The sequence below is a fragment of the Phaethon lepturus genome, unplaced genomic scaffold (genome assembly GCF_000687285.1).
Source record: "Phaethon lepturus isolate BGI_N335 unplaced genomic scaffold, ASM68728v1 scaffold3129, whole genome shotgun sequence".
NCBI classification, from domain to species: domain Eukaryota; kingdom Metazoa; phylum Chordata; class Aves; order Phaethontiformes; family Phaethontidae; genus Phaethon; species Phaethon lepturus.
Genome location: NW_010562618.1, coordinates 27,828 through 42,556, shown reverse-complemented (window position 1 = coordinate 42,556; position 14,729 = coordinate 27,828). Strand labels below are relative to the sequence as shown.

At 39.7% G+C, this 14,729-nt stretch overlaps 1 protein-coding gene across 1 annotated transcript in view; it reads left to right on the top strand.

Moving 5' to 3' along the window:
* BICD2 (bicaudal D homolog 2 (Drosophila)) overlaps nt 1-14,729 on the top strand; it is a 41,365-nt gene that overhangs the window by 20,941 nt on the left and 5,695 nt on the right. Inside the window, exons 2-5 of the mRNA XM_010294311.1 lie at nt 1,151-1,303; nt 3,742-4,194; nt 5,136-6,155; nt 7,029-7,180. Of these exons, the coding sequence (XP_010292613.1) occupies nt 1,151-1,303; nt 3,742-4,194; nt 5,136-6,155; nt 7,029-7,180 (1,778 nt within the window). The remainder of the gene's footprint in view (nt 1-1,150; nt 1,304-3,741; nt 4,195-5,135; nt 6,156-7,028; nt 7,181-14,729) is intronic.

Genomic DNA, 14,729 nt, shown 5'->3' with positions numbered 1-14,729 from the left:
GCTGCACGCTTACAAGAGGACTCAGACCATATTTTATTCATTGCTGACATTCTTGTTTCTAACCAGAAATGGAGAACACTAAGGGAATCTGAGTTTTTATACCAGAGGATGAAGCTTTCTTGGCTGGGCTGCTGGATAGATGGAAACAGAAATAAGATAGCATAACCTAACTACTTGAGTTGATAGGCTGCCTAGTTCATGAGCTTGCGTTTGTTTTGAGCCGATTCAGAACTGTTTGGAAAACCATCCTGTCACTTCACAGGTATGGCTGCTAAAATATCTGGATACTATTTTTATAGGGAACTATATTGCTTATTTGCCTCTCTCTGAAGATATTTCTGCTAATGTTTTGGAACATATTTTTCACTTTGTTTCAATTAAGTATTTAAAGATGTGGCTTGAAGGAAAATAATTTTGGAAAAAAACAGAACCAAGTACAGTGAGCCATTCACATAGCTGGGTATGTGCTAGCTCAATTTATTTAAGTGTCTGTGTATATTTATGATAGATCTAAAGATCATGCTTCTCCAATATATTGATTTCTACTTCTTACTTATCCTGAAACAATAATGGTGATTGGGTTTTTGGGGTTTGTTTGTTTGTTTGTTTGTTTTAAAGTCTTGGGGCTGAGGGGCAGGCACATTTTACAAGTCAGCTACAGTTGCTACCTCTTTTTACCTGGGATCTTGGATTTCATTTGAGCTTTAACTCAGTGTCTCTCTCCAGAAGGATTCATTAGAACATATTTCACTGGGCGTAAAGAAAAGGGCATAAAGAAAAGGTCTGGAGTCATCTAAATCTGTCTTTCTCTTGTGAAAAGGCCCTTCTTGTTTGACAGATTCAGGCATTGACTTCTGATCTGGAAAACGTTTGTCTCTTGCTTACAGCCGGTGAGACAACATAGGTGTGAATGCTGCTTTCCCTGCTTGCTCGTTAACTTTTCTTTGAGTCAAGGGTGAGAATTTGTAAGAGAAGCAAGAAAACAAAATCTAACTATTGTGTAAATGACTCGGTTTTCTGTAATTTAGGGGGGAGAGTTTCTGTTTGAATAAAATCTAATTGATTAGTGCACATAAGGGAGGATAAAATTTTGAAACTTAATTGTAGCTGACCAAGTCACCATTATTTTGGGGTTTTTTTGTTTTGCCAGGTCAATCAGAATGTGGAGATCCAAAGGGCCCGTCTGCGAGATGATATTAAGGAATATAAATTCCGAGAAGCACGTTTGCTGCAAGACTACACTGAGCTTGAAGAGGAAAACATCTGCCTCCAGAAACAAGTGTCCGTCCTGAAGCAAAATCAGGCAAGTTTTTCAAAATAGTGAGCATAGCACAGTTAATTCCTGTGTTACAGCATGGTTCTGTCTCATTTCTTTTCTATGCTTGTACTGCTTTTGAGACTATAAGCTCTATCTTTTAGTACCAAGAGTTGTCCCAAAATGTTTAAGTGCTTTCTGACTCTGTTTATACACAGTCGTAAGACTTTATTGCTTCTACTTTTGACCTCCAAGTCCTTCCATTGCCTTCTCTCTCTCTGATGGACGTGAAGTCTCTCCTAGTCTGCTTTGTTACTTGGTTTAGTCTTTTTGCTACACTAGTTTTTTAGTGTCTCTTTGCAATACTATCCATCTGTCCTCTTCAACAGTATCTGTAACTGGTCTGTTGCTGAACGTATGTTTTTACTGCTACTTAGTGTTTACATTATCTCTCCAGTTCTGTACTCCTCCGCTCTTCTAACTACTTTCATTAAACATGGACTACTGTTATAGTAGCTCTATACTCTCAGACCTGTGTGACTGCTCATTAGAAAAGTAATTGCACAGGTCTGGCTATTTTCAGAATTTTAGAAAACTGCATTTTTGGAACAGCTCAATAATTTCCCTGAGTTATCATTTGCAGAGGTAATTAGATTAGATGTGGTCTTTGGCCTGGTTCACTTACCTTCATGTGTCAACTGGGGACTTGCTATTTTTATTCTTCAGGTACCTGTCAGTCTCATTGTATAAATAAAACTCAAGGTTCAATTGAGAAAATGGTATAATATTCCTGAAATAAAAGTTCTTCAAGAAAACAGTAGTGTTAATACCATCTGCTGTAGTGAGCACATAGAAAAAGCTTACTAGGATTTGCTTCGGATCTCCTTCAGTGTTCTGCATGAAAGCTGCTCTACTGACTGAGGTATTTGGGATATTGAATGTATTTCATTTATCTCCAGGTGAAACTCCATGTTAATGTTTATCACTTTGGCCTCATTCATGTGCCCAAACGGGTGTTCCAACTTGGGCCTGTTCTCACCTGAATATATTTGGTCTGGTTACTCTGTTTTGGGTGCCCTGACATCATGCAGTAGGGATGAAGGGGCTATTACACTCTAAATGCAGACTGGAAGAGATAGTGGTCTGGTAAAATCCAACCTATGTAGCTGGTTACTTTTGTTTTTTACCTTATTTTTTGTCTCATTCATTGTATTCCGAGGACCAAGTGCAAGTTCCCAGCTCCATGTTCACATTCTAAAATAACAATATTCAAGAATGCTGTCATTCTGGGCTGAGACAAGTTTAACCTCAGATTCTATCTTGTCAGTTGCTAGTAATTACTGACTACTGTGTTTGTATTCTGGAACCTTTGAAAATAGACTGCAATCTTAAACGTTTGAGCTCAGTGGACATGTATAGAACCAAGAGCTAACTCTTTTCATGGCAATGGATTATTTTGTTTTCTGCCTTGTCCTAATCCCACTTGATGAATTTTATTAAGCTTTAATTATCCCACTGACATAACTAGAAGAAGCCATCAAGTTTTCCCAGGCTTAACTTGCAAATATGAATTGACGTGATTGGTTCCTGGTTTTTAAAACAGGCGTTGTTCAGCACTACCAGATTGGTATATGTTGGCATCTAAAATTCCTTTAGCGGTTGGCAAAAATAAATAGGGTCATATATCATGTGGTATGTTTTCCTTTCTTTCAAGGTAAGGAAAAGGTATTCTTTAGTTTGTTTGTTTATTTTGTTTGGTGTTGTTTGTCATCTGTGTCCGTCCCCCCGTCCGTCCACCCCGGGATTCAAAATACACTAATGGTTGGTGCTCATAATTTCAGTGCAAGAGAGGTTTAAAAATAAATGCAATTTTACAGGTAAAGACTTAGCTCTGTGAGTCTGAAGTGTAAAGTTTGAATTGTGGCAGTCTCAAGATGTGCTGAAATGATGATGACAGAAATGATAAAACATTTTATTTTTAACGTATAAAAGCAGACTTTGATTGCTAGGTGCATCCCAACAGTTTTAAGCCAAGTGGCATATTCTAACAGCAGTGCAGCAGAGTGTCAGAAGCATAGCTTTGCGATGCTGGGGTTTGGAAATGTTGAGCTCGAATTTGTGGGAAGGTTGGCCATGGAATTTTTTAATCAGATAGATAGAGAAAGAGTTTGCGTCATGAGCTAGGAAAGCCTGTTTTGTGATGCCTCTGTATCACACACCTCATCTCCCACCTGTCTTAATTAAGCTGAAATAGGTCAGCTCATTCAACAGTTCGCTCAGAAATTTTATTCCATGGTCTCTGTGATGGTAAATTATCTAAGCAGTGTTTACAGTCATAGTGCCAAACCTAGACTCTAGACCTGAAAAAATTGTTCTGTTCTCACTTTATTTAGTGAAATCAAACATTCAAAAATAAAATTACTTGGTGCGTTGCAGGCAGGCATTTTCATTAGGAGTTTTTTTCCCTTCCATTTGTATATCTCCAGGTGGAGTTTGAAGGCCTGAAACATGAAATCAAAAGGCTTGAAGAGGAAACAGAATTTCTCAACAGCCAGCTAGAAGATGCCATACGGCTAAAGGAGATCTCTGAACGGCAGCTTGAGGAGGCATTAGAGACACTGAAGACAGAGCGAGAGCAGAAGAACAATCTTCGAAAGGAGCTTTCTCACTACATGAACATCAATGACTCCATGTACAACAGCCACCTGAACATCTCTTTGGATGGACTGAAGTTCAGTGATGAAGCCACAGAGCCCAATAATGATGAAATCATGAATGGATTTGAACAAAACTGCCTCAGCAAACTCAGCAATGGCAAGAATAGTACATCAACACCCAAGAAAAATGAAAGCTTCCTGCCAGCCCCAAGTCTGGTTTCAGATCTTCTAAGTGAATTAAACATTTCTGAAATCCAGAAGCTGAAACAACAGCTTGTACAGGTAAATGGGTTTCCTAAACAACTGTGTACTTCCAAATAGCTGCTAGAGTTTATTTAGGTTGTAATTTCCGTCTTTTCAATATCTCACATGGCCACCATACAGTATGAACTGTGTATTATATTATTTATATATTTATGAACTATAAAGTTTCTGATGCAAAGAAACTAGCAGTCATGTCCTATGTTTGGAGGAAAGTTGTAATGCATCTTCTGTGCAGTACATGCTGTATCTACTTCATTATGTCACTAACAAGAAAGATGGTATTTTGTTCAAAAATTGATAGTTACTCCATTCATCTTAATGAAAATGAGTTTTGTACACCATAGCTATTTTCTGTAATTGGTTTGAAGAACATGAAGTTTTAATCAGTACCAAGCATTTCTGTGTTACATTTGTGTTATTGGGAGGTTGGAGAGTTTGAAACAAGGTACGTATTTATGTTGCCTAGAAATGTTTTAAATTGTCAAGCATTTTTTCCATGTGTTCTGTAAGAAAAAGCCTTTGTGGAAAAAGTGGCTGGATTTTTTCAAAATGGGAACTTTCAGAGGAGAAACTTCAGAAGTTTCAGTATTTCTGAGTTATTCATGAAGTTCCAAGCTTCCACCATAGACTAGCTGCATGTTTTCTAGTATTTACTTGATAATTTACAAGATAACAGTACACTTTAGCTTATCTTCAGCTGAAAGGATGTTTTTATAATGAGACCATCAGCTATGGAAGTAGTGTGTGAAAACGTGCATTTTGGAGTGGAAATGAGAAGGAATTGGCAAGGAACACTGCTTGAGGTAGTTTTAGAATAAGTTAAATAGCCTTTTCCATAACGTGCAAGTGATCGGATTTCTGTAACCATATGGACCTTAGCTAAGTTGCCATCTCTTATAATAAAACCATTGAAGTGATACAGTTTCCTTTACATAGATGTCTGTGTTCATGTATTTCAGATGGAAAGAGAAAAGGTGAACTTGTTGACAACACTACAGGAATCTCAGAAGCAGCTGGAAAATACGCGGGGAGCCCTCTCAGAGCAGCATGAGAAAGTTGGCAGACTCACAGAAAATCTGAATGCAATGAAGAAGCTCCAGGTCAGCAAGGAACGTCAGTCTGCTCTTGACAATGAGAAGGACCGAGACAGCCATGAAGATGGAGACTATTACGAAGTTGACATCAATGGGCCAGAGATCCTAGAGTGCAAATACAAAGTGGCTATGGCAGAGATTACTGACCTAAAAGAAGAGCTTAAAAATCTTAAGGCCAAATACAAAGAATGTGAGTCTAAGTATGAGGAAGAGAAGAGCAGATATGAGACTGAGAGCCAAGCTCTCACTGAAAAGATCACCTCATTAGAAAAATCCAGTAGGCATGATAGAGAACAGGTGGCCAGACTGGAGAAGGAGCTGAAGAAAGTCAGTGATGTTGCTGGAGAAACACAGGGCAGCCTCAGTGTGGCCCAAGATGAACTGGTCACCTTCAGTGAAGAACTGGCCAATTTATACCACCATGTCTGCATGTGCAACAATGAAACTCCAAACAGAGTGATGCTGGATTACTATAAGGAAGGTAAAGGTGGACGCAGTAGTCCAGAGACCAAGGGAAGAAGGTCTCCCATTCTTCTTTCTAAAGGGCTGTTAACTATAGAGCTAGGAAAGGGAGAGAATGGAAGCGGTGACAGCAGCCCATCTCCAGTGTCATCTCTGCCATCTCCTGTGTCAGATCCTCGGAAGGAACCAATGAACATTTACAACTTGATCGCTATAATCCGGGATCAGATCAAACACCTGCAAGCTGCTGTGGACAGAACAACAGAGTTGTCCAGGCAGCGTGTTGCCACTCAAGAACTTGGGCCAGTGGTGGACAAAGACAAGGAAGCTCTCATGGAAGAAATTCTGAAGTTGAAGTCCCTGCTGAGCACCAAGAGAGAACAGATAGCAACGCTGAGAACTGTGCTGAAGGCCAACAAACAGGTAACCAGGTCTTACAGATATGAAGGTTATAGTGTCAGGGAATTAGGTCATAAACACAAGACAATTTATCTTTGAGGTCATACTGCCATACCCTCAACTCAGTGGGGCTTTTCTTGCTGTTACTTGTGGTACAAGGCTGAAGCAGGTTGTTTCGTTAGAGGCACACAGCTGTCCTACTGCAAAGCTGAGCGCTGGGTCTTTAACTGACTTTTGCTGGTCACATGCTCATGAGACTTTTTATGAAGCTTAAGGTAGCTTCAATCTACCGCCTGTCTGAATTATATCACATTATATTTAACGTAAGACACCTAAAATGAAGAGGTAAATCTTATTTCCTACTTGCAAGAATTGTAGAGTTCTTAAACTTATGTACTCTTCTCTCCTAAATTGCAAAATAAAAGAAAGCCTTCCAAGATGAGGGTGTGGTATAAGAACATGGTCTAAGTAACAGGGGTGAACTGTAAAATTAGTCCTTGGGGATTGGGCTGTGCCATTTGATACACGTTAGCAGTGCAGTAGATGCTTTTAAGTATAGAGATACTAAATAGACTTCTTTGTTCTTTGTGTTGAAGTATGTAAAGTTTAATTTCTTTTAGTAGTTGGAGATAGCTGTAGCTAAATGTATATTCTGTAGCTTCCTAGGTGCTGCTGCGTGGTTAATGGGAGTAGGAGATCCATATGTCCAATATGTTTCCAGTGTTCAAAAATGAAATTTTGCTTAATTTGTACAAGAAAAGTTGACCAGAAGTTTAACATTACAGTACAAAGTAAATGTGTCATTATGTGAATAGTGGTTAGAAATCTCTTAGCCAGCCACTTTGTGAAGAGTTTCATTAACTAGTACGTTTCTCTGTTCTTCTTGGTAAACAATAGACGGCAGAGGTAGCCCTTGCCAACTTAAAAAGCAAGTATGAAAATGAAAAAGCTATGGTTACAGAGACAATGATGAAGCTGCGGAATGAGCTGAAGGCTTTGAAAGAAGATGCTGCTACCTTCTCTTCCCTGAGAGCAATGTTTGCTACAAGGTAAAGAACATACTAACTCTGCAAAATGTCATTCCTTGCTTGTGTAGGGGAGGAGCTGAACATCCTGCCCACCTAACCATGCAGAGACTGGCGGGGAGGGGTGCCAACTTTTCCAAGTTCGTTGCTTACAGTGTTCATCTGCAATATGTTCTGATCGATGAGGAAAATGCCGGAGGTATATTATGTTGCTACAAAACAAGAAGTTGTTGTGGCGGTGTCTATTTAATTCAGGTGCAAGATTATCCCTGGTTCTTGAAGCTGTTAACTCTGAGGAGTGACATTTAACAATGCAAAATGAGTGTTTATTACACAATGAAGATGTGATTCTGCTTGACCTGTAATGATTCAGAAAAAAGTAAAGATGTTGCAGAGATCTTATTCTTGGGTTGTCCATCCTGCAGCTGGCATCTCTGTCATTTCATTTACCTGTGTTAGCTGATTTGGGTTATATATGTCTTTGGAACATGCTTCTGCTGCTTTGTTGTGCTTTGTGGTGTTAACACAGAAAAAACACCTGCTGACCCATCACGTGCTGTAGAAGTGATAAATGGTATTTTGATCTGCATGTTGCATACCACTACTGTCACCGATTTTTTCTTTGAGCCTGTGCATTTCTTTTGGGGAATGTTGAGGCAACAACATCATGTTACAAAATCCAGATCTGCTTCACAGCTAAGGGATATTCAGTTGGCTCTTGTGTGGAGATGATCCTTGAAAACAGGAAAAGAAAAAGTTTTAGCTGAACATTGTCAGTCCCAGCTTGGTGGGATTCATAGGGACGCCCCGGCAATGTTCATTTGCCTGCGTATTCCATGCATTGCTTAAAGAAGATGGAGAAGAGAGACTAATGAATGCTGTTTAATGTAGCCTAGACACCTGCTTTTAAGCTAACCCAAGGGGATGGGAGGGTCTGTATGTGCTAAATGCTGCTTCATTCTTTGCCTTTTCTGGACACTTTTTTTAAAAGGAAAAAAAAAAAAACCACAGAAGAGTTTTCTTCCTGTCATCTGCTAAAAAGTACTATAGTAAGGAATCATGAGGGTGCTTAGAGGATTCCTGAGGCTTTTCTGTATGGTCTTTTGTGGGGGCAGTTCTACAGCAGCTCTCATGATCCTTGAGTAATCTTAGGCTTCCTGGTGATTTAGCTTTTCTCAGCAGTATCTATGCATGAGGGTAGGCATGGAAAGGAGAAGTGGATACCAAGGAATGCTAAAGATTGAACTGTGGCAGCTCACTATGCTAGTGAAAGGAATGCCTGTACAGTCTGGATTCATCCTACTTTCTTTCCTCTCTCTCCTTTTCTGCAGTGTAATTAATATGAAAAAATCGCAATCTAAATTGCAGTCTCTTTGTTGTAGATCACCTTGAAGCTGAGAGGAAAGAGAAAAAGCATATGGTTAACTTTGTTATTTTTCCTAGGTGCAGTTAGCTAGCTGTCTAAATTACATGTAACTTCAGTATTTTTTCCATACATGTTGAATTTCCTGCATCAGTGTGAAAGTGAGAGAGTGACTGTGACCTGGTTTGGGAGAGAAAGAATTGTCGGAGAAATGCCACAGAGGTGTAATTTTCTCTCTGCCTTTCTCTTGGTGTATTATCTAGAGGTCAATCTTGTCCTTTTACTGGGAAGCACAATTATGAGGATTCCTTGGCTTGGGGAAATTGGAGGCAGAATAAAAGTTTTTCTGAAAGCAGCAGACTTAAGAGCTCTGTCATAGACCTCTCACGGGGAGTTGGGGTTGGTTAGAAGCAGGTTTTTTGAGCTCTGCTTGGGGGTGAACAACACACTCCCCTGCCTAAATGTGGAAAAAAATAAGGGGCCAAGAGCAAAAGAGGACTCAAAAAGCTAAGGATGGAATGAGTGGAGATGTGGTCTGCTGAGCCTTTTGTCTTGTGAGCACTTGCATTCCTCATCATTGTATGGCAGATAAGCATCTGGGCCTTGTATTTTGCATATAGCCTGAGACAATGGCAGTTGCACAGAGCATGAAGAATTGCTTCTTTCTACTGGTGTTTCAGATGCCACAATAGCTATCAAGACCTGTTACTGCAGGTCGGGTACTGTCACCCCTTCCCTCCCTGATCTCTGGTCAGAGACGATTAGTAGCTTGGTGGTTGGCCAAATGGATTCCTCTCTCAGTGGTTGTTTCATCTAAATCTCTTTTTCAGGTAAGGTAGTTTGGAAGGGGTGTTCCTAGGTGCTTTGGTGAAGATAATCTCAAAAACTGTTTTGGAGTCTGATTTTTAGGTGTGTTTCCAATATCAGAAGTATGTAACAGCCCAATTTGTCTTCACTGTTGCAAACAACCTGCTATCGGAGAACCTCTTAACAGCGTGCAGTAAGTCGTGTTTCTTCTCTGGCCACGAGGTTTGTATCCACGGAGAGTTAATAACAAGTGATGGGGCCTTTACCCCACTGTGTTTGTGTCACTGTTGTGTTTGAGTGTGGGATGAAGCAGACTGCTGCACACAGATCTGTATTTTCCACAGGAAACTGCCCATTTTGTAGGATGCAAGATTTGTCTCGTGTAACAATACGTGAGAGTTGAAGGCTGGGTGTGAATATAGTAACTGACCTAATTTCCTTTTTAAAGTAGGTTAATCCCCCTAATTTGACAATAATACCAGCTATTTTTAATAAGTAATGAAAATACAGTAAGACCTCAGCCTGGAGGCAAAGGAAGGCTTGCAAAACACAGATTAACAGCTTCCAGTGCTGAGGGACTGCTGCGGCCCTCTAGACAGAACTGTATGCCTACAGTTAAGCTGTTGTACAAAGGAATAAATCAAGGTATGCATGATGTACTATAGACATACATGCAATAGGTGTTCTGTTAAAAGTCCAGATTTTCTTAACCAACTCACATATCGCTGTTGTATGTACAAACAGACTGAAAGTACTGGAAGCTAGATTAAAATCTGCCCTGTAACAGACCGAAAGCACTGGAAGCTGGATTAAAATCTGCCCTGTAGAGCCGAAAATGGAATTTTTCTGCTTAATTAGACTGTAATAGGTATTTATGTATCACTGTACTACAATCAAACATTATGATGTTTCATTAGTAAATTCTGTCTTCACCAGAAAAAAAGATGCATACACTCCTCCATTTAAAATCTGAAGAGAAGCTGAACATCTTTTTGTTTTACTTTGTCAAGTAGGTTTGCACTTGCTGAGAGGCAGCTTGGGTGCTGTGAAAGGTAAATAAACAAGGCCTGATGACGATGAACACATTAGGGTGCAGCCCTCAGCTTTATTACAAGATGTGAAGTGGTGGTACCTTCTCTTTATGGATACCATCTGGCTCCTGTACTTCACCTGCTTTCTGGCGCAGCTGTTTGAAAGCATATGTCCTAAAATAATCTTTCTCAAAATTCATCATACAAAATGCACTACTGTGGTTACTGTTTTAAGGGGGTTATGAATGTATTTACTTAGGAATGTAAAACAGTATAGTTTGTATTCACATGATGAGATTGAACCTTGTAAAGAACGCAGTCACTTTTACAGTACACTTGCAACGTTGAACTACAATAATATCTGGGGTGGGTATATCCTGTATTTTAAAGAATAAATCATTGCCAATTGGCAAAAGAAAATACAAATTCACACAAAGCACTCATGTTAGAATTTTTACCTTAGACAGTGTAAACTAGTAACTAGTTTGTTTTCGATTAAAGTCAATGGAAATTTCCAAAAGGCAGACTAGGTCTTTAAAATGCAGTGTTTACTCTCAGAGTTTGAACTGTCTCTGCGTTTTAACTGCATCTCTGTAACAAAAAAGTATAAAGAACACATATTTGCAGTTAACCATTTCACTTGGGTGTCTGTTCAAGTATATATGAAGCAAGGGGCCCCTTTCAAAGCGTTTGTTGAGTATTTATTGAGTTTAATGGGACCAACGCCCTATGTTAACAGCACTAAGTAAGGAAAAAGCAGTGAGTGAGAATGGGAGTTCCCAGACTAGGGTAGATACCACTGGTGGTATTCAGGTCTTCAGTGTGGTGCATAGGGAGCACAGGGCCAGGAGCTGCTGCTGTTTTTCCCTGGCAAAAATATTTAAACCTCAAAAAATATTTTATGGTGGGCTTTTTTTTAACTCTCATTGAGTAGGTTAAGAAAATGGAAAGATTTTTTTATATACAGAACAATATAAATCCCTGCTTAAGTATGAAGAGGGAGGTGGTTAGTAGCAAATTAGAGATAAATGAATTAATCTTCCTCTAAAATGAGAGGAAATGGCCTCAACTTGCACCAGGGGAGGCTTGGACTAGATATTAAGAAAAATTTCTTTACTGAGAGAGTGGTCAAGCATTGGAACAGGCTGCCCAGGGAGCTGGTGGAGTCACCATCACTGGAAATGTTCAAAAAACATGTAGACGTGGCACTTTGGGACATGGTTTAGTGGGCATGGTGGTGTTGTGTTGATGGTTGGACTTGATGATCTTAAAGGTCTTTTCCAACCTTAATGATTCTGTGATTCTGTGAACATGTTGTCAGAAGAAAGACTGATTCCTTTCTTGGCTAGACAAAGAGCTTCTCCCAGGTACTTTGACAGAACTTGAAGTGAATATGTCCTGATGTCTAATGAACTGGAGTGGGAGTGAAGCACGGTTTCCTCATCTTGTAGGTCAAGTTATGTTTCTCGATTGCCTGTAAGCAATTTGTCATTCTTGCAAGCCCATTAGAGCTCAGGTTTCTTAAAATTGATGGGGGGGGGGGGGGGCGCGGAAATACTGTATCAAAACAGATGAGAAAAATCCAGCTTGGAATTTAAGCTTGAGGCTTGTTTAGCTTTTAACTTTTCAGTAAGGAAGAAGGGAGTAAGAAGACTGTAGGTTTCTGCTAGTTGTTTGCAGAACACCTCTGAATCTCCAGTTTCCATTATCACTGCAAGATTCATCAACTAGCAATTCAGGTTAAAGCCCTTAAAGGATGGTTAGGTGAAGAGCGGGAAGCCAGTATGGCCATCACTTCACAGCCAAGAAAAGAATGCACTGAAAAGAATGCCAAGCTTGGCATGGGTTGAACAGGAAGGGAGTTTAAACACAATCTTGCATTTGAAAAAGCAAAGGTGGTTTTATTTTGTTATGCTAATCTTTTCCTTGAATTTGATTTGCTAGTGTTTGAGTAAGGATCATTCTAAAAAGTCTGCTAAATATAGAAAATGTCAGAAACCATACACAATGAAAGTACAATATGGTTTTTCATCTTTCTCTTCCCTGTGTTATTTTTCCGCTGGTTTTCTGTCTTTTGATATAGCCTGCAAGATTTTTGTCACTTTAACTTGTACACTTTAAGTACTATGTGCACTCACAGAAGGACACCATAATCTTTTCTCTCTAGAAGTATCTCCTGTGTGACAGGTTACAGCCAAACTCTTGCAGTGGATGGAGTGGTGGAAGCAGGCTAAAAACAGCCAAGCTGGCTCCTCGCTGCCTTATTTGCTCAGGATCAGGCAACAAAACCAAACAATTATACCAAGTTGCATTTGTTGTGATAAACACTGACAGACTTAAACTGGCTCTAAGAAGATACTTAGGATATATCTTCACTCCTCTGATTAAAGACATAGGTTTCTCAACTTCGCTGCTCACGTATTTTCTGTTTCTTTTCCAGAGCCTGAGAACAAGCAAGGGTAGTAACAGAACAGACATTTCTCATCCCTTTAAAATAAAGATAGAACAGTAGATAAGAAATCCAGCAAAAGCAGAAGGCTTTGAAAAGCTTAGAACAAATATGCTTAGATATAAATTATGGCTATCCCTATGTTCCAGTGTTTCATAAATTGTAAATAAAGGGAGAGACAAACTCCAACAAGTCAGGAAGTGGACAAGTAGCAAGTGTTAGAACATACTGGAAAGACTGACAGCCTGTAACATGAGATTAAAATTACAAGATAATGCTTGTGATAAAGAAACAAAATCATGATTACACACAAGAAGCTTCATTAATGGTGAAAAGGTGTTTCAAATTAATAACATACGTCATTTCAGAATCATACAAGCTCTGGCAGTTTTCCAAGTGTCCAGAGTGTTTGGGAAAATATTCTTGTGTTCATGGACATCAAAGGCCTGCAGGATATAAAGGAGTTTAAATTCATGCAGAGAACAGCGCAGTCCTTAGAGGGCTGAGAATTGTAGCTATAGGGCCTTCATACTGGACTCTACACAGTAGAAGTATTCAACTTCTCTAAAAATATCCCATAGGATAAATGCTCAGAGGAGCCAGATGCAGAAAATGTGACTTTGAAAATTTCCAGAATGGGATTCCCAGATGGGAGTAATAGCATTTGCCTCCTATTCCTGGTGCTAGATCTAGAGGTGATGAATGATGTCTGGAGAGAAAAATGTCTGGGCTGCCAGCACCCATGTGAAAGCAGTGAGACGTCCAGCCAGGACAAAGGCATTTGACCGTCTTACAGACATGCTACAAAAAGGCGTGAGTTATGTCTTGCGCATAGTCATGTTTATAGCACTGATGTGCCTGCTCTGGACTCTAAATGTTCCTGGTAGTTAAAATGTCTACTACAACTAATGCTGGATATATGGAGGCGCAATTTTGGTGAAGGTGCCCCTTGTAGATAGACCCTGGACCTGGGTTGCAACAATGAGTTCGCACTCTTCTCCCAGATATTTTTCGAAGTAGCTGTGCCCACGCCAGTTCCTGTGTGCCTTGGTGCTTTGTTCGAATGCCTGTTGTTAAGAAGAGTGAAACACAGGAGGTGTTTGTGTGATGTAGTAGTGGTGCCATAGAAATATTCAGAGTAAAGACAATACCAGCTCTCGTTATGTAGCTGGTCTGCCTGTCTGTTTTTAATCAAAATGGAAAGTGAGTTACTTTAAAACACCTTCTATGGGAGACCACTGCAGCAGCAGCAATTTGCATCCATAGTCTTTTAGATAGGCAAGTCTTGGTTTCATTTGGCAATTAACGGGAAGTGTCAGTGCTCATAGCCTCTGAAAAACAAAACGTGCACAGCTTCAGTGGTACAGGATAGAGAGGGAAGCAGCGTTCAAGAGTAGATCCTCTACCCCTTGCTACCCCCTTCAGTGAAGAACTGGGAAAAATGTCCTCCCTGTGCAATAGCTTTAAAATTACTTCTAAGGTAGTGGCATAGGATTGTTAATTTCAACTTTTAAATATAAAAAAGTTTTCTTTTGAATACTAGGGGGAGGGAATTTGCCGTAAAAGTTTATGATTTCTCCTTGGGAGTTTTTATTGGTGGAAATTTAGAAGAGCTGTAGCGTCCAGCAATGTGGGGCTGATTGTTCCCTCTCAGTGCAGGACATAACTCTTCCCATATGTTTCAAACTACAACAGATTTGTGGTCTGATTACTTTTTTGTTACGAGCTCTTACTAATGTACATTGATTACACATGGCTGATTATAAACATTCTGGAAAACTATAGCTGGTTATAAACTATTCTCTGTTCTTAGTGAAAATCACAATACAATCACAATCACAAATAAAGGCCCCAGCATTTATCCCTCTCAAATATACAACTCAGATGACTTTTCACTGCAAGGTATTGAGGAAGTAATTACAA